Below are 24,335 nucleotides of genomic sequence, written 5' to 3' on the forward strand. Positions count from 1 at the left end.
AGTACGTAAATCAACCTTTCCAAAGGGTAACCATGAAGATGCGTCCCCTTAGGGAGAGTTATTATATGACATTGTCAATGAATCATACTCCATAGCAACAGCATATATTAGCTATTAGACAAGATGGACAGTACATCTGACAAGGACAGGAATTTCCATATGAGTTATCCACCATTACTGGGTAATAGGAAGCACTCTGAATCCTCTTTGGCATTAGGTTGACCCTTTGGCGATCTAGGCAGACATGGACACACAGCACAGAACAGCATTTGCAGCTCAAGCTACTTAACACGTGGGATTGCCTGAATGAGACAACCTAGTTTTTAATTCAGCCTTCCAACTAAATTTAACCCAGTAATACAACATATGGCAACAACTACGATTAGCCGTCTTTCTTACATTAAATTGGTATGTTTCAAAAAGGAAACTACTTTTCTTTGGAGATGTAGCAAGGTAAGACAGAAGGCAAAGAGAGTTGTAAGACCTTTTTCCTACTAGACAGGTTAAGTATTGTGGAGAAAGACAAAGCTTGCAGAGCAGAGGACTCTTCTGAAGGGTATCATCTACTGCTGTCAGAGCAATTCCTCTGAGGCCTCTTCCACCACACTCTTGCAAAAAAAGCTTACAGGCCCTCAGATAACCCTCTCCTTTTTGTTAATACTCCAATACAAGAGTCAAAGATTGAAGAATAAGAAAACTTGTTTTGAAAATTGTTTTTGAAGGAAAGAATTTCAGATATCAGTGGATGGACTTAAGTCTTCGAAAACTCAAAATCTGTTCCACTCTCCCACCCATGAGTAAAAACTCATGATCGTTCAGCTAAGTCTTTTTGTGCAGTTAAGTGTCACCAGACAGGCCAGTCCTGATCAAGTCACACATCTCCCTAAAATTTGTCATGAACAGTTGCAACCCTCCTCTTCCTCTAGTCATTGCTTTGCCAGTGCTGCAGTAACCATCACCACCGCACCGAAACAGCTAACTCGGTCCTCACTCACTGCTCCAATAGCAGGACAACTTTTGCAGCCTGTTTCAGAAGCCACCCATCACCTTGCAGAACTATGTGGTACCTGCACTGCAGGGACAAAGACCATGCAGCCCTGAAAAGCACCACTTTGGCTGATGACACGCCGCCTGCTAGCTTCAAAAGGAAAGAAAAAAGAGACAGCTGTCAGCCATTAGTTGCTTCTAAGACCACTGAACATTTTGGTGAAGGTGGATGTAACTGAGCTTGTGCTTTCACAGCACAAACCAAGCCTTCTAGATAAGCTTGTGGCAAATGACTCTGCATCAGAGCCTTACCACAAGAAAAATGTAAATCCTGTACCCATTTAAGAAATACTGTGATTTGGTCTGTCAGAGGTTTAACATTAGTTCATCTTGTAGTACAACTATAGATATGGGGTAATCCCTATCCGTCACCTATCTCAACAAATCCTCTTAGCACCATTTATCAAAAGCACTCCCATTTATGTCTTTTTACTTCTTACCTCATAGATTTTGAAATATGGATTTTATATTCAGAGTCATAAGGAAGTGAAGAACATTATCTTGACTTATGAACACACACATACACACGCACAAACCCCCAAAAACCAAGAGACTGACTTCTTGTTTCATGTTTCCACAACTTTCCGTCAGTGAACTGAGGGACAGAGTGAGGGAACCAGGTGACAAAATTTCTACCATTAACATAAGTGAAAGTTTGGAGAGATTTAGAGGATCACTCCTGGTGGAATAACAGGACTTGTGGAATAATGAGGCTCTTGAACAAGCATTAGAATTAGTTGTCATGTACCATAAAAAAAAGCCACTGCACATTCTTCATCTGCAAGGGCCCTGGCACCAAATGAAGTAGGCTTCTTTGCTCAGATCACTGACTGGACACCCCATGCAAAAGATTATTATAGTTATTTAATTCTCAGATCTGGTGCAGAAAAAATACACACAAGAAGCCATTACGTTTCCATGATTCTTCTTGAAGCTGTACCTGTTGGCCATCAAGGTCATTGTCTCTCATTTAGGACTATCAGAAAACTCTGCTGAATTCTCGTCTAGCGAGGGGAAAAGGCTCACAGAGACTTGTGAGCCTGTAGAAACTTCATTTTCTAACAGCCTGGGTTATTTGGGGTCCCTTCAGCTGTGATGGAAGAGAGGAACTTGATCTGCACATGCATCTGTACATACACATACACACACTTCCCCACTGATCTGGAGAAAGAACAGCTAACACCACCCTCAGCCTCCTAAGCATTGTGCATCTTTGCTTTAAGGATTTTTGACAGTGTTGTAAAACTACTTGACTTTCAGCATCACCAACTCATTACTTTTCTGCTTGATAATCTTTTTCCCTTACAATCTGGAAAAACTATCAGGTCTCTTATTGGTTTTGCCTATTTCTTAGGCTACAGACTTCTCCCCTACAAATTTCTGCAAGTTCGCTTTTCCAAACAGCAGTCTGTATTCCAGTTTTAGTGTGCTTTTTAACCTCAAGCTTTGTATCTGGGCTATTTTAATGCGGTGCACCAAACAAAAAACAAACCTAAAAGATAACCTTAAGTTAGAAAGAGACTTGTGTTCATTGCCTCCTATTCTTCACCCCACCCATCCTATTCTTCGGAGGGGCGACCCCCGCCCGTCCTATTCTTCACCCCGCCAAACACTATTCATTGCACTTAAAGTAATTTCCTCTGGGTCCAACAGAACCACTACATCTCCCTTTATCCAGGGCAGGAATCTCACACACCCACAGAGGCACACCCATGCCCACAGATAAACTACATCACTCTTCCCCTGACTGCATTAAATTCCTCCTTTTTGTCAGCACATCTTACTAATCAGTATTTTGGATAGCACAAACAGATAGCTCTCATGCTAGGACGGAGAACACAAACCCAGCAGAGCGCCTGCCTGTTTTCACAAGGAAGTTACATAGTATTCTGTCTTGCTCTGTTGGTTGAAATTTGGCTTGTTCCTCAAAGGCATCTCAAATATATTCAAATATTATATTCAAATATACCTGAACAACTTGAGGCCTCTGCCTTTTTACCTTAAAAACTTTGAAGAGTTGGCATTCATCCCAAACCAAAGCAACATGTATTTTACACGGTTATTAAAAGAACCTTCCTGCTTAGGCTTGAGCCTGTGCCCTCCAATTTCCTTCTCCACCTCAGTTTATCTTCCTCCAATTGAAATCACTGTTAAAGCAGATGAGGTTTATCAAGTTTATCAAACAAAAACAGCAGCTCCTACATCCACAGCTCGAAATGAACTCAAATGGAAGGCATTCATTTGCACACTGCTCCTCCCCTTCCCAATTAAAGTAACAACTAATTTGGTAGCATGTTAGTCCCCAGCCATCCCACTAGGCAGGCTGAAACCACTCAGCGCTGAACTGGTTCAGAACCGTCCAACTGTACATGTAAATAACTGCAGCTTCATAGCCAACACTTTCATTGTCCTGTACAAATAACACATTTTTTTCCAGTAGACTGCAGGAAAGACAGAACATAAAGCTCCTTGGGACCTACAGTCAATGCCACGTCAGGATTAACATTTAGGATAAAATTACTCCTCTACTATACCCTTATTCTTCCAGACACAAATAACGCTCCTATGTAATGGGATGTGAAAACTCTTGGCTTCCTCTTGCAGCTCCCAAGTAATCTCAGTTTTCCTTCTCCAGAACGGCTTGATCAGATCAGATGCATTCTCCAGAGCACAGCTTGTGCAGGCACCCGCCCAGACAGCGCTGAGCACACACACGGACCTCCGCAAGGAAGAAAATCCCTGCGGTGGCAACCCGTGCTGTCTGCGGTAAGCAACTCATTTTTGCGCGTTGGACATGTGCCCAAATGTCCCAAACTGACTCAGACGAAGGAAATGACCCACCATCACCACCAGGTCAAGAAGGTGTTTCAGTGCTGACTCTCCAGTTCACACAGCATTTGCTCAGCGTTTTTCATCACTTCTCTGCAGCTTTGAATACTGCTGACTAGCAAAGGCAGGGGTTGAAACTGCTATGCCAGGGCTTGTTCCAGCTTGGCAAATTCAATTAAGTACAGCAGAAAAGTTCTCCTCTGATAGAGCCAAAGCTTCTTTGGCTAAACCGACTAAATCAACTGCTGTTTCTATGAATGGTTTCCACCATTTTTGTCTTCACTCTTCAGTATTTTATCCTGTCCCCCTCCTTTTTTTTTTTTACTTTTTTAAAGGTGTAGAAGATACAAAGACCACACAAAAAGAGACGATACAGAGGATCGTACAGCTACCACTGCAGCAAGTTCGATAGCTCCCAAGGAGCAGTATATACATATGTTGCCAAAAGCCTGGAGGTCACAAATGGACCATAAAGAGCATGTTGGCTTCTTAAACTCAACACTCATTTTAAATATATTACCTAGAAGTACTTGATGCATCATCGACTACTGCATCCCATTATGAAAATTTTTCTTAAATGAAACCTTTTCAATTTGAATCTGCTCCTCTTAAGCTAATGAAGACACTTCTGTGAAGCCTGTTGTGTCACCCTGTATTTTAGTGGAAGAGAGCCAAGAGATTCTCAGCTTTGGTAACTTAAAGTTAACTGCATGAAAATGTTGGGCTTCCTCAAGCATATTTCCAAGGGTCCCATATAGGTGTTAGGACTCGACACCGTGGCACTGTTGCACCTAAAAGGAGACATGAAGTTTTTCTGCTGCTTGAAAGGAGTCAGAGGAAGCTGGATGGGCTCACTCCTGAGGCATACATTTGATGGCTGAACCATCACGTCTCCAAAGAAAACCACCAGCATCAGCTATCCTGAGATGGCTAGATTACATGGCAGGACCTGACAAGCCCTTCCTTGGCAAAATATTTAAACTCCACAAAATGGCCAAGTAGAGCACCTAGGAGCCTGTATTAGTAGAAGCAGCCTGTGATCAGACTGCCCTACTACGTATCAGCTCTGGTCTTTATTTAAGAGCTGGGTACACCCTCATTTAAGTTAACCCCATTGACCAGGAACGCCGCTTCTTTGGGCCTCAAGTATTTATCCGGAGTGTTTTCCAGGCTTGTTGTGCCACCCTTTGGACCCTGAAGACCTCAGCTCCTCAGAAGCAAGACAGGGACTTCTGCTGCAAGCAGCCTTCCCTCAGCACAGGTGCTCCACACCAGCTGCAGAACCACCTCTGACAAAAAATATTCCTAACGTGTTTGAGGATGGTATCTCCAAGGAGTATAGATGCTCTCTTCACCTCTCAAGATGAAGCCTGAAGAGTCCCACCCTGGAGGAATAAATGTGGAGGCTGGGAAGAGGTAGAAGAATTGACCTAGGCAAAGCCACACCACTGGCATGGTTTCCACAGGCAGTCAGGGGCTGCTCTGCAGGAGCCATTAACAGACTTTGGAGGAAAATCTGGCAGAGGGGCAGGCTATCACCTCCTGTGGCAGAAAGCTTGGTACTGAACCAGGCCACCACATCAAAGGCAGTTATTTTATTCATTTAATTCCCTCACTAAAGTCTTCCTCTCTTCACAGCTGCCTGCACGGAAGAAAAGCCCTCCTTGCTCAAGCAGTGCCGGCTCAGGCGCAGAGCTGCGAGGAAAGCCAGGGCAGGGAATCGGAGCTGGTTGTGCTGCTCGCCAGCTGATGCCCAGCAGTGGGCAGGGCAGGGTAGGCAAGCAGGCAGCCCCCTCTCCCACACCAGCCCCCAGTGCCACGCCACTTGCCAGGGCTAGGAGCAAGTTTGGAGAAAAGGTTAATTCCAGGAATGGCCAGAAATATGGCACCCCGGCAACGAGAGCACGAGTCCCCATGCGGCTTGCCAGCTTTCTGCTAGTGGCTGGCAACCAGCAGAAGCAAAGAAAAAGTGTTGGTGGCAAACGCTGGTTTGCAGGAGGGTGCCGAGATGCCCTGGTTGGCTACGGAGGCAGGCCTTTCTGGCACAGTACACGGGCTGTTGTGTTTGGGGGCAAGCGGAAGGTGCCAGTTTCTTTTGGCTGCCACCACAGTCTTAATGTGACATTCATTGGCAGCATATTAACTCACTTGCCACAACGAGGGGAGCATTGCACTTCCAGCCCCATATTCAGTGATGCACATGTGTACCTGCACAGCTACAGCAGCCACACCAGTCACTCCCCTTAATAAAAAAGAAAAATGCACCATAAGAGTGTTAGGAAGGACTGGATCAACCCCCTCCATATTGCATCAGGAGAGCAACTGGCTAAATAAACAGACAGGACAGGACTGCGAGCCAGGACCTCTTTATCAGTGCTGGCAGTCCTGTTCATCTCCAGCTGGAAAGAAGAAAACTGCAGAGGCTTTACTCATTATTTTTGCTAAGTCCTGCAGCAGGATGTTTTCCTGCCCTCCAGGCCTGGACTGCGCAGCTCTGTGCTACCTCTAGTAGTTATACATAGCAACAATCCATTAACAGTCAGGTTAACACATGGCACATAAATAGATTGTACTTGTCAGCATGTCTAAGCCCTACAGGTCGGCTGGCCATTTTATTTAAGAGACTCTGCAGTGGAATCACTGCAGAAAAGTAGGACTTTCCAGTCTGGATTATAGGGGCGGAGTATGATCAACTGTTTTTCTGTTGTTTTTAAGAGAGCACAAGACAAAACTTCAGCACAAGTGAAAAATCAAATGAAGGCTAAACATTATTTCTTCTCCAATCTGTGCCTTATATGCTTATGTATCAGAATAAATGCAAACAACCTGAATGCAGCCAGACATTGCATTTCAGAGAGCTTGGGTGGGGGCTGGAGAGAAGATTACAACACACTTGGGGGATGAGTACATGTATTCTAAAATACAAGTATTTTAGAAGATATCAACCCATCACTAATGATATTTGGATGTCCAGCTTGCCTGGGGGAGGGCAAAAGGGGAGTCCTGCTATTAATAAACTGTGCTTAGTTTTAAAATTAAAAGCTCAAATACAAAGACTCAGCAGTTCTCAAGAAGAAAAACCCAACTTTTTCAGCATGCAAGCTGCGTCCCTTCTCCACAAAAACTTGCTTTTAGAAACAGATGGCAGCCTGCAAGACCTACAAATCCTTTGTCTGGAGTGGCAAACTAGGCCCTATTGCCCATCAAAGTCAACCGTCACATTGTGAAGCACTGACCCTAACAAATCCATTATGTTTCTTTCTACCACAATGCTAAAACAGACAAAATGAGTCAGACTTAATAGGAAAGGGTAAGGGATTTTAAATCGCTTTCCCCACCATCCCCACAAAAATAATGACAAGGGGGAGAGTCTGCATTGACCCTTCACTTAGGAGCCCCGCCAAACCCTGCCGTTATGGCTGCCCGTTTGGGCCAGGCTGCCCGAAGGAGGATGGATTTGGGTTTGAAGCATTTATGCAGCGCTGTGCAATGGCTTTGAAGTCAGCACACTATGTCAGTCAAACTACTCACGCAGTCAAGAGCAAATATCCCGAGCAGGAAAGAAAGGCCCTTATGCTAGCTGAATAATTAGGTCTGATGTGCTTTGTTGTTTCTCAGCCCTCCCTTCCCAGCTCTGCCGAAGTGCTGTGCAGATACACACAGCACAGAGACGGGGAAAGCTCTTCACAGGTAGCTGCAGGGAAGAGAATATAATGTTTTTTCTCCTGTGTCAGCTGAACGCAGGCAATGGAAAGAGAAACGTGAAGAAACAGGAGCTCATATCAAAGAGGTGCTGCCTTCAGTCAAGGGAGGAAACAACAGAGAAGCCTGCTGAGGAGGTGACGGACAGAGCGATGGTGTGGAAAGGATCGAAAAGCCTTTTCCCTGCTATGGGTATTTGCTGCATCTTGACACACAAAAGGAAACACCCATCACTGATACTGTCAGCAGACACTTCCCAGCAAGTAATACTTTTGTCAAAGAGAAAATCTCTCTCAATAACAGTGGGTCCAGTTTATGAACGATCCAACTGCTTTCGTCTTGCATATTTAAAAATGAGATATAACAAAAAAGTCAATGTCCTCAGAGCAGCAGACTGGTTGGATTCTTCACACTCTCATAGAAATTGCTTCCCATCCCCCTTTACTGGTTTTCTTTGGCATAAAACAATCTCTCAAGGACATGGCAACGACGACGCTGAAATTCAAAGCGTTGAGATCAAACACATGAAGCTGACGCTCATTACAGCTAAATTATGTCACTTATCTGAAGGCTCAAGCTTATTATTTAAGACAATACAATACTCATTAATCACAGCCATTGTGTATTGCTCGAAAGGCGTCTAGAAAGCTAAAGAATACAACGGAGATTTATTATACTACAGTGCTAGATTTAATTACATGGTTTTCTCCTCAGTATCTCACCGCTTGTAGTTCACCACCTGTTTGCACCAGAGGACCTGAAATAAAGACATGCTGGCCCTTGAGGCTAGGCATGCAAGAGAGGGCTTGTGCTGAGCTTTTGCTATGACTGTTGTAGCAGAAGACCAGTGGGCAAAGAGAACAGACCATTTCAGGGGCAGCTGGCAGGCAAATCACTTGTGTAGAGCTATTGTTTTTCTTCTGGAGTTTTAAACTTCCAGTTCCTTTTTATATATATTTATGTGCAGGAAGAGTACATCGTTGAGCCAGTGCGCAATGAGAAACAACTCGCCGTCTTCTTCCTAAAACTGCAGCGCAAAGATTCATGCCCTCACCAACACAACAATGTATTTAAACAGTACGTCTGTCTGCTGGCAGCCTTCTGAGTTTGCATTTTCTTCTGTAAATATTTAATGTAGAAGAACTGTTCATGTTACCAACTTTGCCCGAAGTGTTTTGACAGCCATGCTCACCACATGACAATGATGCTCTATTTAACACTGCAGCTGGAGACAGGAGGATTTGGTTTCAGTTTTATACAGTATTGTGAAACCAAAGACCTCCCACAAAATAAATCAGATAATACATTTTTAAGGAGTGGAACTGAAACGCGTTAGCAAGGCAATTATCAATAAGCCACTGCAAGAAAGTAAAACAGAAATTTAAGTCCTGAATGCAAGAGTTTGCTTAAATTTAGTTGCAATCCCTTTTTTATTAAACATATTCAGAAAGTCAAAATCAAAGACAATCAACCCTGCAAAAGCTAAGTAGCCTCCTGAAATGGTTTATCTTAAGGCTAGAATAATTTCCAAACTTTCTGGACCACAAATTATCGTCAACCCTCTGAGACCTCTACACACTTTTACCAACCAGTTAATTGAATCCGCTCAAAAGAAGAAGATGGCTCAGCGGACCGCTTGGCTGGCCCCAAGGGAGGTTTGGCCCCAACCTCTCTCTAACGTACTAAGACTCAGCATAGTCTAGCAGCGACTAACCAAGAGTCAGTCTTTGCCATCTGAAGATCACAACATTTTTCAGGTAGAGAAAGTTCAGGGAAACAAAAAGGCTTAAATAACCCAGCTGGTCAAACCCACACAAAACAGCTCTGCTACTGTTAGTGACGTGGAGAGGCATTTTAAAATGCTCACCTTAACATGGAATCACTTAAGCACTGCTTGGAAAAAATATGTAGAGGTAACATGAGAAAGAGAAACTGAGTCAGCAACATTTATCCTTTCTGATTCCCCCCCGGCTCCTGAGTGTAGTCTGGGGCTCATTAATGCATTCATCTATTACAAGCTTGCTGGAAGCATGCAGCGATGCCACTTTGGTATGAGCAGATTAATCAAGTGTGGATTGCCAACCTCCCACTGCACTGCAAGGCAATGCCATCTCCTTCTAGGCCATTTCAGTGGACAGATTCAGCTGAATATTGCCATTTACTTCCAAGACAACTCATAAATGCAGAGTGATTAGCCATCCCTTGCAGTGCCTTTTAGTGGAGTTACTCAAAATCTAATGCACTTAATACAGTTTTATGACTCCTTATGCATCATTAGCACTTTAATACATCAGAATACAGTTCTTGGTTCTTAACAATATTATCAGAAAGGTCAGAACAGCTTTTAGAACAATAAAGCATGAGGATGAGCTGGTTTGTTTTTAAATGTGGGAAGGGGTAAGATTAAGAAGGAAAAAGAAAGTAGAGAACCCCCTTCCCCAGCACATTCTGCTGCTGTATCTCCCATTCCGTGCATTTTGCAAAAAAAAAAAAAAAAAAAGTGCTTTTCCATAGACACATCTCTTGGATGCAGTAGCACCAACACAGCCAAGCTCCTACATCCTTTCATTGAGTTTGAGGAAGGAATTGGACCCACCAAACAATCATCCTTGCATTGCTATTTATTGCCAAATGTAGCTTTGCTCCCACTGCCTGTTATCACATCGTAGGAGCTGTAGCAGAATTGCTCCCCTAACAAATACTCTTCATTTGAGACCGAGAAGGAAAGACTAAGAAAGATTGCATTAACACAGCTGTATGATTTCACAGGTATGGGTGAAGAGCACTAGGAGTTATGCAACAGGACACCAGGACAGAAATCATGGTCCTCTCATCTGTAGCTCCTTTTGCTCACACAAGCTTGTTAGCTCTGATCTTCCCTCCTTCCCCCTCAGTACCACGAGTTACCCTGCATTCCCTGACCCGCTAGATGGGCAGGAGGCAATGCACGCTCTGCTCGGATCCCAGCTATGTGGCTGCCAATTAGCCTGCCAGGATACCCACGTGGAGGGGCCTCTCTTGATTTATAAAGTGCTGTTGCTTTTCCTGCAGCCTTTGTATTATTGGAAGGTTAATTAGGATCTCTGCTCTAGCTGCAGGGACTTCACAAAAAAAAAAAAAAATCCCGTACCTTTTCAATTTCACCTCTGACAAAATTAAATTGACCTATGGGCTCAGAAGTTGGTAGATAAGGATACAGATTGTTTTGGGGGGTTGGTCTTTTTACTTTTTTTTTTTTTTTTTTTTTAAAAAGGAAACGGGTCTAGTGCAATCACATTATCAATCACACAAGCTGAGTTTTGAGTGTGATAACACTACACTATTAACAACACAGATGGTCTCCTGCTTAGCGTGAGCTTCCCTTTTGAGCTATTCAGCGCACCACGAGCAATGCTGGGACACAGTCAGAAGTCATTGCCATGAAGTGCTGACAAAATATTAACCAATAACTGAAACCCAAGACAGATTTTGAATTGCAAATAGTTTTCAGATCTTCACCACTATCAAATATGATATATATTGGACACTCCACTGCGATAGTCGCTCTGAGCAATTCATTCTCAGCTCTGGGACAGACCTAAATCTGTGCCTTTTCTCCCCAGCTCCTGGACAAATGCCTCTTCCAGCATTAGCACAGACCTGCAGGCGAGGAGCATGAATACACCCAGGCCTCAAGACAAGATGTTTTCTCATTCTTATTCCCGCCGAAAGCACAAGAGCTGAACTAATCGGGGCCCCGAGCCCCTGGGTCACAGCCAGGGCACCCACGCCAGGGACCTCAGCTCTTTCTCACCTGCTGACAGGGACAAAGCAGGGCTGAGGGGTCCAAGCTCATTAAGGCAGAGTTTTCATGGCAAGTTCAGCCCACATTAAGCTAGAGGGGGTTTTTTGTTGTCGTTTTTTTTAACAGTGTGTTAGACTGAGCAATTTTCAACAGGGCTCTTTCTTCCCCCTCCCAACTCACCACCCTGTAGGCAGCTCCAAGAAAGAAAACAAAGACACAGGCATAGAAACAACAGTAAGTTATTAACCAGAACTGTTATTGTGAAAGTTAACATCTCCCATCACCATTCCCCTTTTGCTAAATATGACAGCAGACCACAGCTACAGCTGCCTCACCCTATGCAGATGTTCATATTTATACAGGAAAAAATGATTACTTAATAGCATTCCTTACACCGGGATTCTTTAGCTCTTAGTCATTCCTTGATTTGAGATAGAAACACTAGACTACACATCCCTGCTTGAATTAAGAGAGTCAAACAACATCTGCTATCACACTCACTAAAGCCAGAAAGAGTCAACATATTTGCAAATGCGAGTAAGACAAACCTATCTTGAATAGCATCATCTTGGGAAAAGGCTAAACACCTAATTCATCTGCGCTGAATAGCTGCTATCCTGATTTCCAGAGATAAATATTTGCCCTTAATAGATTCATAACAGTAGCCATTAGAGACAAAGAGGGTCTCTACACCCAAAAAGGGGTGCATTAGAGACACCGTAGTACCATTCTTCCTGGCCTTGACATTCTTGAAGGGTTTTCAAGGCAAAATGTACAGCAGAATACACTCTTCAAAGCTCTGTGACAGAGCATACATCCACCATCAGTCATTTTACAAAGCACCTGGCAGTTTTTAAGCTCTGTGAGTCATGACCAGCCATTTCATCTTCATACGATTACACCGAATTTTAGGGGTTTGGGTGCTTTTGGTGTTTTGTTGGTTTTGTTTGGATTTTTTTGTTTGTTTGTTTGTTTTAAATAAAATGTGAGAATTCTGCCCCAAATACTTGGTGCTGTGCATTTTCAAATTGTTATACTGGAAGACTAAACAAAGTGAGAAAGCACAACATCTACATTATAAAAAGTCCCATTCTAGAAACTGTGCAACAGTCCTTCATCTCTCCCACACCAGCCAGCATCACAGTTGAGAGAAAGTCTAATGTTAACAGAGCTGTTGTTTTGTTTTTAAGCATGAAATTGTTCTTAATTTTAAATTCATGTCAGAGTATTGCACAGCAGAAAACAAACAAGAATACCAAGTGGGAATACTGATGGAAAAATAGTATTGTGTGAATAACTAACGGATCAGCAAATCCTCCCCTCCCTCAACAAATAAAAGCCAAATATTTACTCAACTGTATATTGCATTCTTTGCTCAGATACTTCATAGTTTGAATTTAAAAAAATAAATCTCTGTTCTCTTTCCTGAGCATCTCACGGGAGACCAGAGAGACCAACAGAAGGTATTTACACCATCTGACTGGATTCATCTCAGCAGCAACCTGGAGAAAAAGCAGGAGAGGTGGGCTCCTAAATCAGGGATTTGGACCCTCCAGACTCCAGGCCAGCGAGAACCTGGGCTCCAGAACCCGTCAGACATCTAAAGTCAGTGTAAGCAATACCTATTTGGACTGGTACAGCAGCATCCTCTCCCAGCAGGCTCCAGCTGAATCCTGAACACCAGTCAGTCCAAAGCAGGCTGCCTGATGCATTTGATCAATATTTCATTGAGAAATTACCAGTTAAGTGAGTGCTTGGTTTCATTGTTTCATTACAAAGAGCTCAGCCCTCTTGTCTGTCAGTCACAAGAGACTCAAATCACCTCTTATACCTGGGCAGCCCCATGTAAGGAGCATCCATGGTGACACTTGCTTTTCCTTGTAACTATAGTTACTGCTAACACAGGTGACATTGCATTACATCGCATGCCACCGCATGCCAATCAGTTTGTACGTGAAAATAGCTATGCATGGAAATGAGCACAGGTTTATATAGATGCTAAGGGGAAAATGCAAATTTATACAAATAATTTCAGTCATCCATGAAAAGCAGCAGCCACTACACACCCATGACAGTTGAGCTTTGCTTTTTTTTTTTAATCCTGTCATTGTTTACACAGAATGGTGTTTCAGATTATGCCCCTTTACCCTTCCACATGTTAGTCTCTAACATGAGAAGAGAATACCAAGAAGGGGGTGGAGAGAGGATTCTTCTAGCTTTCGTGCTATGCAATCTACCACTCACACAGCTTCAAAGCACAATTTGACTCCATTTGATATAAAGCTTGGGGTTTTTTTAAAAAAATTGCTACTAGGTCCCAGAATTATTATTGCAATTTGATGAATAATATGACTGTAAAGCAAAGCCAAGTTCATGCTCGGGGGGAGGAGGGGGGGCCTCACTCTCCAAGACTGACATATTTAAACATTGCCTCTGAACACAAACCAAGAACTGCTGACATTTTTGTATGAAATTGTGAAGGCTGTTCTCCAGTGAGAGAACAAGTTTTCTTTACAGATCCACCAAAACCAGACCCCTCCCTCCAATATTATATTCCACTAAGAGTTAATTTTTATACTATCAGTCAAAGCAGCTCACTGAGCTCTAGCAAAGTCCTTCAAACCAACTCTACACGGAGTATATATTAGCAAGGGAATACTCTTTCCATTTCACTCTTTAAGCACCTGTTTGGATGTTTTCATGTTATTTTTCATGGATTGGGTTGGTAGGTGGAGGAAGAAGCAAAACCTCACACCTTGAAGGAGCATGGCTTCACGTTCCCAGCCAGGCACCTTCATCAGGCTTAGGACACCCTAATGAGAAAGCTCTCAACAAAGATATAATGATCAGACAGCTGAGTAAAACTATCTTTGACTCCAAGCAAGGAGCACAAATTGAGTTGTTTATATTTTTGTACTGGTAATGTAACAGAAGCTTTTTCCAGGTATCTGACACCTCAGCAGTCTGTCACACATTAGTCATCTCCGCAGTATGTGTCTTTTATTGTGATGACCCATCACCGTTTCTTCCCTAATTACTTTTGGGATTATCAATATGGCTAATGTGACCAAAATACCACAGTGAAGGCCTACTGTTTCCTGACCAAATTTGTTTTTCCTCAATGTAACTTCTCCTACCATACATATTTTTTGTTGTTTTCTGGTCAAGAGGTAGATAATGGGGGGGAAAAAAAAAAAATTGTAGGTTATTTATACTCACAGACTTTATGTAGGTTCACATAGTTTGACTGCTACAGTGCCTCTCCATACGCACAAGAGATGGCTGAACAAGCTACTTGTAATCTTCTTCCCATATATGTAAGTGGTCCTACATATATGTAGGTGGTGATCTCAAATAGCACCAGCCAAACACCACAGCATTAACTGGATCAAAGTGCACACGCTGTTGGTTTTTTTTTTCCTTCATTCACGTTTCTTGTTGACTCCAACCCTCATTGCAACAGAGCAGCAACTGCAGTGGGGATCAGCGTGCCAGCCACGTATCCAGCATCAGCCCACGCAGAGGCTTTGCGGGCTGTACGTTTGCCAGCATGTTTCAGGGACGAGCTGGCATTAAGGACAACTTGATTAGTCCATGACAAGCAGGTGAAAGAAGGCAGGCAAGAGAGCCCTGACACCCTTGTCCTGCTGGCTTGCATGCATCTCAGCCTCTCCTGAAGCAGCTCATTTTGGAGGCATTCCTACTGCGAGCTCCGCACTGGCATAGGAGAGCTGTGGGCAGGGTGTCAGGGCGCTGGCACAGCTCCTGCAGCGCTGGGAAATTGCTCTGGCGAGGACAGAAAGGCTTCACGGGCAAACAGCTGAGCAGAGAAATCAATACTACAGTCATGCACAGCCCTGAGCAATTCTGACATATTTACAGTTTCTGCTCTCTGGCTTTCAGAGGGGCAGGTATCGCCTTCCCACAGATGCCACCACCCTCCAGTGCCGTGAGGACCAACGTGGAGGTGGACGTCGACACGGGAGCCTCTCTGCTGGCAACAGGGACCTTCACCTTCCACGTAAGCTCAAAACCACCATCTCTCCTCACGCTCCCTACCAACACCCAGCCGTGGCGAGGCCTGACCCAGCACTGCTGCGCTCTTCAGGATGTTTGCCTTTCAGGGCTCTTCACTCAAGGCAAGCAGCTGCGGTCCCGGGAACCCCAGCTCTCCCCAGCCACCGCACCACTAAGCCACCAGGATGGGGCCAGCGGTGACTTCAAGCTGATGCGCAGGAACAAGATTAGGGTTGGATTTAGGTCGTTCTTATAAAGGACAGCAGCTCAGCCACTCTGGCTGCCAGCACTTTGATTACTACTGCTGTTTATGCTATGTGAAGGAAAAAGGCTACCTACTGCAATATTAACAGACCAGTTACTAGGATTTTCACTGAAAAAAAAACCCCATGTACACAGTCACACCTTCTTCTTCTGTGCTACCGCAACAGCCACTGGCAGCGAAACAGCCTCCAAGAGTGCAAGAGGGTTTAGTCTTTCTAAGTGGAAATTAAACCAGCAGCTTATCTGGCAAAAAAAGTACAAGAAATTCTCTTTGGTTTAGCATTAGTGAGTCAGTGCTATTGATACGAATAATGATGTTTTTCCAACCCAATCAATATCTTATTTTCAAAGGAATACAGTATAAAAAACTTAGATGAAGGCAAATGTATAACAGAATAGTCACATCAGGGTTGGAGGAGCATTTAAATCCAGTGTCTCTCTGGCATATATAAAGATAGAGAATGAAAGCACTACTACTAAAGCATAGTAATATATGTTACAGCCATTAGCAATTCCACAAATGGTCTGTTATCCAAGTAAGCAAGAGAGTTACTCCTTATTAAAGGTTATTGTAACTGGAGATGATACTTGTCAATAATATTGACAATTCTTTACAAAAAGCACTGTTTCCTTTGGCTGCAGAAATCCTCCTACAGGAGCTAAGTCTTTAATGTATAATTCAGAAATCTATTTAAGAAAAAAAAAAAAGTTTGTGGTGTTACAATAGAATTCAGTTTTTCCCCAGTAGCAAAAAAAAAAAAACCCAGACATGTTTAAGAATAAACCATTACAGCAGCTATCCATGCCACCACCTTTAAAGATGTAGAAGAGAGCAGAAACATTATTTCTATTTCAGCATCGACTCGAGGTTGTGCGGAAGCAGGGATTACCTCCGTACTCCTTTTAACTAGATACACAATACATTATTTATGCAGACTAAGATCAAAAGATTTGTTTTCACATGAACAAAATACTAACCCAGCTTAGATTTTTATCAAACAGGTTTCCTAAATGTATACCCAGTGTTTCCTTGTTTATTATGACAATTTACAAAAAAACAAGAGTTACCTCAATAAGCCAGCTACTCTATCCAGTCCCTCATCCATGAGACTTGCTTATTCCAGCCATAAAGTCAGAAGACTTAGTGCTGCATTTGAGCATCGCTTCTTAAGGGGGGCAGGAGAAATGCTTGAGTCCCATCCCTCCCACAAGGCCTATAACGATCAGAAATCCTAAGCAATCTATTACAACTGCTTCTGAGGAAGTTAAGTTTTGTTTAAGTTGTATAGCATAAGCCATCTTCTCCTCTACCCATACCACTCTCATCCACATCCAGGTTACTTAACCTGGACAATCCCTCCAAAAATGCTTTGTGCTACTCTGGACTGTACTTAAAAATGAAAAGCAGAACTCCTGTAGCCTGCTTTTCATTTGTGGCAATTGAGTAAGTCATGAACAGGAACCGCAACTGTTTAGATATTCCTTGGTCAAGGGAAATTTCTCAGACTATTTCCAGTAAGCTAGGAAAAAACCCAATTACTTGTTTTCAGAAAAGCCATGTACACAAGAAGTTATATCGCTGTAGTAATGCCACCAAGTTTTCTGGCACTGCAGGGTGACTTGGCGCGAAGGAAGCGCGATGGAGAACCGTGTGGGCTGCGGGAAGACTCTGCAAGGCATGAGCACGCAGGTGCCAAGCACACACAAGGACAAAAAAGTCTTTTAGCTTTCTAAAAATAAGAGCCTACTAGATAAGAAGCACAGTTAGCCAGACTGCAACATGCCCTGTTTGGTTTGCAATGTTATGAACTGCAGTAACATTTAATTGGGGGGAAATTAATTACCAATATCTGGATATTTGTAGGGAAAGAGCATGAGGTAGAAGTAGTGTTTATTTTCCCCAAGACACTCAACATTGGCAATGAGCATGACCAGTAACCACTCTCAGCTTTGCTGGTCATAAAGAAAAAAAAATGTCAATCTTAAAAGCAGAGTAATGAAGCTCTCTACAGCTTTCAAGTATACATTGAACCAGGACAATGAGATAGTGAATCTTTACGCAATGGCCAAAACTAGACAGTGCAAAATATGTTGCTGGACAAGATACAATGACTAGAACTATAAGCATAGTCTTGAGGTAATATTTTACAGTTTATGTGTGGAAAAAAGCTATAAAACTTTTCATTTCACACAGGAAGAGAGCTACCACAACTGGACCAATACTCACGTTCTGAGACGCAGAAGGCACCATCCAAGACGGTCCTTCAGGCCCCAGTTCCCGTGCTGGCTTACCACATCCTCCCTCCCTCCAAACCACTCTGGCAACAGCATCCTCAATGGAGCACAGACCAGTCCTTCCACTTGGGAACAAAACACCCATCCCTAATTCCCTCAATACTTTCCTCCAGAGCACTAAATTACTTCCCCAATAAAAGATATTTCATTTTCTTTTAATTGAGATAGGTATTCTGGATTTTTCCAAATTGTAGTTTGCAACACTGTAACAAGATACTACAAAATTTAATATGCTCTCAAAGCAAAATGTAAAAGCTGCTACAGCCAGAAAAATCTCATGCCTTGCACATACACTTATAAAGTCATATAGTATGACAAAATATGTAATAGAAACAATTTAATGAACTATTAGGTCTTTTTGTTTAAGGCAATGTTAAATATTTACTATAACGAGTTCATTTAAGCACATGCGATTCCAAGGCTGATAGTCTCAAAATGGCTTTACCTGAAAGAAGTAGGCATGAAGATGAAAGCGAACTGAAACATATTTTCCATCAGCCCTGAACATGAGAGAAAAGTTCCCTTCATCCTATTTTAGTGGAGTTCAACAGGGCACAGAAACCAATACTGAAATTTTCATGCTTTTCAAGATATTTCACATCAAATACCCTGCTTTTCTTTTCTGACCTCTCCAACTATTAAGTGCCAAGAAATCCTTAGATAGTTTCCTTTCCTCCCTCAAGTCCCTAGAAAGATTTTTTTTTTTCTTCCATCCTTGACTGAGAGCTTTGTGATAGTGCCACAAGTGTTTTGACAGCATTATAATCCATCCGCTACTTTGCTGAGAGCCTGGATACGCTACCAAGTTGAGCAATAGGTAAATAGCTTTTTACTTTTCAAAATTAATTCACTTAAAAACCCAAATGAATCCATTTGAAAAGCCAGCAATTTCCTATTAAAAAAAAATTAGGAAAATCTGTACCAGAAAATAGCATACATTTAAAAAAAAAAAAAGAAATCTAAGCAAAATGAACCATTTGCATGGTGGTAAATGCTCAGCTACCAAATTTATTTTAAGCACTGACCATCCACAGAACAAGAACTATAAAGCAAGTCACTCTTCCCTAAAAGCATGTCAAGACCTTATACAACTTCAACACCTTGATTTTATTTCATTTTGTGAACAGACCTAACAACCTTACAATAAGAATTAAAAAGGTAGTTAGTTCTTCACCCTGCCTCCAAGAGCATCATCGAAACATTTCACTTCATGCCTGATGCAGTAGATGAGGTTTTTTCGGTGTGGTTTTTTCAGTGTGGTTTTTTCTTTTTTTTTTTTCCCCCTCTTTACTGCGGAGGGTTTGCGTGGAAAGAGATTTAGGGCTTAAGCCATCAAGGCAAGGAAACCCTTCACACAGGGGTGGGTCCCGGGCTGTCCCCAGCGAAGGGAGGGTGCAGGTCAGGGAGCTCCAGATGATGCCAGAGCTGACTCACTGGCAGCTGTTTAGCATGCCACATACCCCGGTGAGGTGTCTGTGCCTCAGCTGATCACCAGCGAGTCCATCTGGAAGCTGAAAATCCCTCGAGGATTTTGTAACTTCTGCTTCTCTGTTCACAAGAGGCCCCGGGGCCTCCGGGGTGGCAGAGGAGCTCCTCTCCTCTCGTGCTCCTCTGCTCAGCCCTAGCGCAGCTCCATTCAGCCAGACCCGGCTTGAGCAAGGCGCTTTGTGTACGCTAGCTGCTAAGGGATTCACAGGTTTGGAGATAAGCAGGTTCTTGATTACTTTTTTGCTAAATTGGGGATGATCTGTACAGCGGCTTAAGTCACAGCAACTTTTCATCGACGCCATGACTTAACTCAACAAGCTCTTTAAGCACAAGGATAGCAAGATGGAAAGCTATCACAGCTACATAATTCAATACTGAAAGAACAGGATCATTTCTTTCTACAAAATGCTGTAAGAGCATTTTTAGAAAGAAATAGCCTTCATTTGTGGGTTTCCTGTGATACAATAGACTTTATGTTCCCTCAAGCATCTTTCTCCCCACCTATTCCAGTAATGAATTCAATCCTAGTAGCTCGGTTTTTGAAACCTGTAACACAGATTTCTAGATGGGATCTCACTACTGCCTGCCTACGGTGGCATTAATACTCCCCAAGCTTTAACAGAAATGTTTTCTCAGCTACATCTAAAAGCAGAGTTAATTTTTCCACAGCTGCATTATATATGTGGCTCACAGCACTCCCTGTTCCTCCCTAACATTTCCAACTGCTGAGCTCCCAGCTGATAGCAGAAAGCTCTTGTCACGAGTCCCTAAAAATATAACGTTGCTCAGTGGCAATATTAAGTCCCATCATATTTCTGTTACTCCACTTCTTCCTCTATCATATCCCAACCCTCCTAGGTATTGAGAATGCCTCCCAAATTGGCATTACCAAAAATTTTTGTATGCTCAAACCATACTGCTGGACCTTGCCTAGTTTAAACCAGTTACAAAAGACATTTCTACTTGTTATTTCCTGGGGGGGGGATAAAAAAAAGAAGCCCCACTTGCTTTAAAAATAACTACTTGTGGTAATTTCTCTTTGAAATTATTCACAGTTGCATTATAATTTATAAATGGGCATATCCCAGATGTGCCAAAATGTCTTTCTTTTACTGAAAAATGAAGAGGGAGACTTCCTTTAGCTTTGCAATCTGCTTAGTGTTGCTGGAGCAGTTCAGCTAAACCTCCTGAATGACCATAAAAGATGAGCCCTGTAGCAGAGCCACTACACTGCATGAACCCACCGCCTTCAGCCTGTCCTTGAGCGGCGCTCCCCAAGAACACGCCTGCACATCTCACTGGGAAATGGAGCAGAAATCAGCAAGAGACAAGTTTTAAAGTCTGGGTACACATCAGGGAAGGCACAGCCTGCCAGGCAACACTGCTTTAAAAATAGTTTCTTTGCAGATAGAAGAGTTAGAGATGACTCAAAGTTTAAGTAGCTGAAACCCCAATAGGTCATATTATGCAAATCAAACCCTGTACGCCATCAGCTGGGAGATGGCTCACGAGCCAGGAGTTTTCTACTAAAAGCAGCAAAACTGAAAACATACAATTGCGGTCACTATTATATGTGAAAAAGCAAACAGAGATTAAAGCACATTTGGCTAATGCTTCAACTCGGAGATCCCTAGGGCTACCTCCAGTGTGTGCTCACTGCAAAGGGAAAAGATTTAGGTACCCTGTGTTAAGATAACACTCCTTGGAACACCAGGTGCGCGTATCCATGCCTTTTACAGGTGACAAAAATATGAACTTCAACCAGGGTACGTTGATCAGTGATGTAGATCATCAAGTCTTTCTCTTACACAACCAGAAGGCGAGGTACTTCCTGATGCAATAGCAGCAGAGACCTCGCCAGGACCCCATCACCAGGCAGAGGTGCCCACCGTGACAGCTACAGCTGTCTTCAACTTCAGTCACGTACAGCTCATTCGCCTGCAGTGTGAATGCACAGGAATGGTCAAACGTATGCACTTAAGTGCTTTCAATCTCGTAACTCAGTGACGAAGTGTTTAGCTTCCATGCAATTATGCCCCGTTATTAAGCTTACAGTTTATCTAATTTTATATGTAAAAACCTCACTTAAACAGTTCCTTTTACACAAACAAAAGTGACATTTAGGAAGAAATACTGCCTTTTCCCAACATAATCAGCTCACATTCAGTCATGAATCCTCCAAAAATAAACATTTTAGAAAATGTGTTAGATCCCATAGTAATAATTTTGTTCTTTGATTCTGTAACATTTTTGGGGGTGGAGGGGGAAGGAAGGATGCAGGAAGGATGCAGGAAGACTATTTCCAAATAGACATAAGATGTGAATAAAGCAGCATAATTAAAGATGCGATTCCACTAATTTATTCAGTTCTTCCCAGATCCCTCCCCCCCCCCCCCCCTTTTCCAGTGCAAATAGGGAAGAAAATGCATGTGCCCCGACAGAAAGCTCGGTCATTCGGCTCCCTTCAATTCCGCAGCCCTCCGTACCCTTCTCCCGTCAGTCGCACTCCGCTGCCCGCGGCTGAGCCGCTGTACCCACCCGCCGAGGGCGGGCGAGGGCCACCTTTCCCCTTCCACCATTAGGGACCAGGGCCAACGGCGGGTCGGGGGAGCCCGGCCTGCGGGGGAGGGCGCATCCCGGCGGCCGGCAGACAAGCGCCCCCCGCCGCCAGGCGGGAGCTGCCCTCCGGGAGGGATGCTCCACCAGCCCTCCGGCGGATGCTTCATCCTTCGAAGTTGCTCCCTCCCTGCGGTTTCTGCCGGCTCGCCGACCCCCCCCTTCCTTCCCCTCCAACCTCCCTTCGCCCACTCCTCGAGGGGAGCAGACATTTTGAAGCAGCGGATCCCAAAAGCCCGCCGGGCCGCGGCGAGCCGCAGCGGTGCGGGTGCGGGCGAGGCCTCCGCGCCGCGCCCGGTCCCGGCGGCGCCGCCGCCGCTCACCTGCCAGCTCGTCGGGCTCCAGCCCGCTCTCCGCGTCGATGCCGCACAGCACGAAGTAGTGGGCGAAGCGGCAGGGCGCCGCGCCGGGCCCGGGGGCGCCGCTCCCGCTCATCCCGCCGGCGGCGGCTCCCTGCGGCAGCGCGGCTCTGCGCGGCGGTGGCGGCTGCGGGGGCGCGCCCGCGGGCCGGTCACGGCGCGCCGCCCCCCATCCCCGGCGGTGGCGCGCAGGCCGCGGCGGGCGGGCACCGAGCGGCGGCTCCGGCGAGCGGGCAGGCACCGAACGGCGGCTCCGGGGGGGGGGGGGCGGGCGGGCACCGAGCGGCCGCGCTGTCAGCTGAGCGGGGCGGGGGGAGCGGCGCCGCGCTGCCGGCCCGGCCCGCCCCCGCGGGGCATTTAAACCCTGAGCGGCTGCGGCGGCGCCTGCCCCCGCCCCGCTCCCGCTCCGGGGCCTTAGCGGGACATTTCCGGCCCTTATCGGCGTTTTGGGTGTGAGGGATGCGGGAGAGCCCCGGGCGGCTTTGCCACACGTTTGTTTTTTTTTTTTTTTCCACTATCCTCGGGATACGGGATTAAAGCTTCCCCGCCCCCCGAGGTGTGAGTAGGGGCGGCTGGCTTTTATTTAAATAAAAAAGGGGATGGTGCCACTTCCTATCGGGGATGTTGCTTCCCCCCGGCTCGGAGGGAGCGCCCGAAGCGCCGCAGCCGGAACGGGCCGAGCATCTCCCAGCGCCCGGGCTGCCCCGAGCGTTTTCTGCGGGAATCCTGCTGGAGGAAATGGCTTTTTCTTCTCCCGACCCGCATGTCGAAACAGCAACAACAAACCCACCCCAGTGAGGACGTGCTGACGGAGGGGGAGGGGGGCTGACGGATGGCTTTTGTGTGGTCTCCATCCCTGCGCCGTGACTGATGTCAATCGTACCGCGTTAACTTCTAGGGCGGAGAACTGTTTCTTTGCTACATGCGCTCTGTTTCAAAGCAAAAATCTAAAATGTTGCTTCATTCCCAGTTTATTTAAGATTTACTAACCATTCTGCCGCGTCCAGGAAGAGATCAGTATTATTTTATCCCCGTTGCTAAAAACCCTCCCATTATTATTACCCGATGCCAAAGTACTGGCAGATCCGTTCGGGAGTGGCACCTACTTTTAAAGGGACAGAGATGATTCTTTTGAAGTTCTGAGATTTTCTTCTCCCAACTGATGAGATCCCTGCTTATGTCAGATAATTCTGCCATCTGTGTATTTTAAGGAGGTTGTCTGCTGAGTTAAGTATGCACTTTCATCCTTCTGTGTTTATCTGTTTACTAGTCTTGGTCCATGCAGTCTGTAATAATTACAGTCTCATCCTTTGCTTACTGTGGACTCTTATGACCTCTTTCACTTACCTCTCAGCAGCGTGAGCCACATTTTTTCTTGCTACGATTTACGTTTGTCCTTATTCAACAAGTGCCTTTGATAAGGAAATGCCTGCAAGGAACCTGATATTTCATCCAGCATGGGCCATTTTATGGAGGTTTGTGGAATAACTGTTCCTTCCTAGCTGGAGGCAACTTAGAGCAGCATCTCTCTCTCCTATTCCCTTTGTATTAACAAGTTTTATGCCCTTTTACTTCTCAGCTTCCTCTAGTGCTCTACTGGAAGCAGACAAGAGCTAAACCAATTTCCTCACTTCTCAATATCCCCAATATCCAAGAAAAAAGAAGATGAGTCCTCTATCATGATCACTGATTCTAGTGGTTGCAGCACTTGGTATAACAAGCTGAACCTTGCTAGATCCACATAGGAATTTGCCAGGAGAGCAGCTATTTTCTCGACTTTGCACTGAGAGCTAGGTTATTTTATTTAGTTTGGTTTGTTTATTAACTTGTATGTATTTGCTTATTCAGCTCTAGTTCAGATGATAAGAGTTAAGCCAGTCTCTGACTCTCATTCAAAACTAATTGCTCTTACTGTGGAGAAGTACCATCTTGTT

General features: G+C 44.5%; 1 protein-coding gene across 3 annotated transcripts in view; it reads right to left on the reverse strand.

Moving 5' to 3' along the window:
* The window catches only part of DENND5B (DENN domain containing 5B), a 121,010-nt gene extending 98,533 nt beyond the window's left edge, over window positions 1-22,477 (reverse strand). For all 3 annotated transcript variants that reach the window (XM_050894823.1, XM_050894815.1, XM_050894806.1), the window contains exon 1: window positions 22,366-22,477. In XM_050894823.1, coding sequence (XP_050750780.1) covers window positions 22,366-22,477 — 112 coding nt within the window. The remainder of the gene's footprint in view (window positions 1-22,365) is intronic.
* Between the last annotated feature and the right edge of the window lie 1,858 nt (window positions 22,478-24,335).

Source organism: Gymnogyps californianus, chromosome 1 (assembly GCF_018139145.2).
Source record: "Gymnogyps californianus isolate 813 chromosome 1, ASM1813914v2, whole genome shotgun sequence".
Lineage (NCBI taxonomy): Eukaryota > Metazoa > Chordata > Aves > Accipitriformes > Cathartidae > Gymnogyps > Gymnogyps californianus.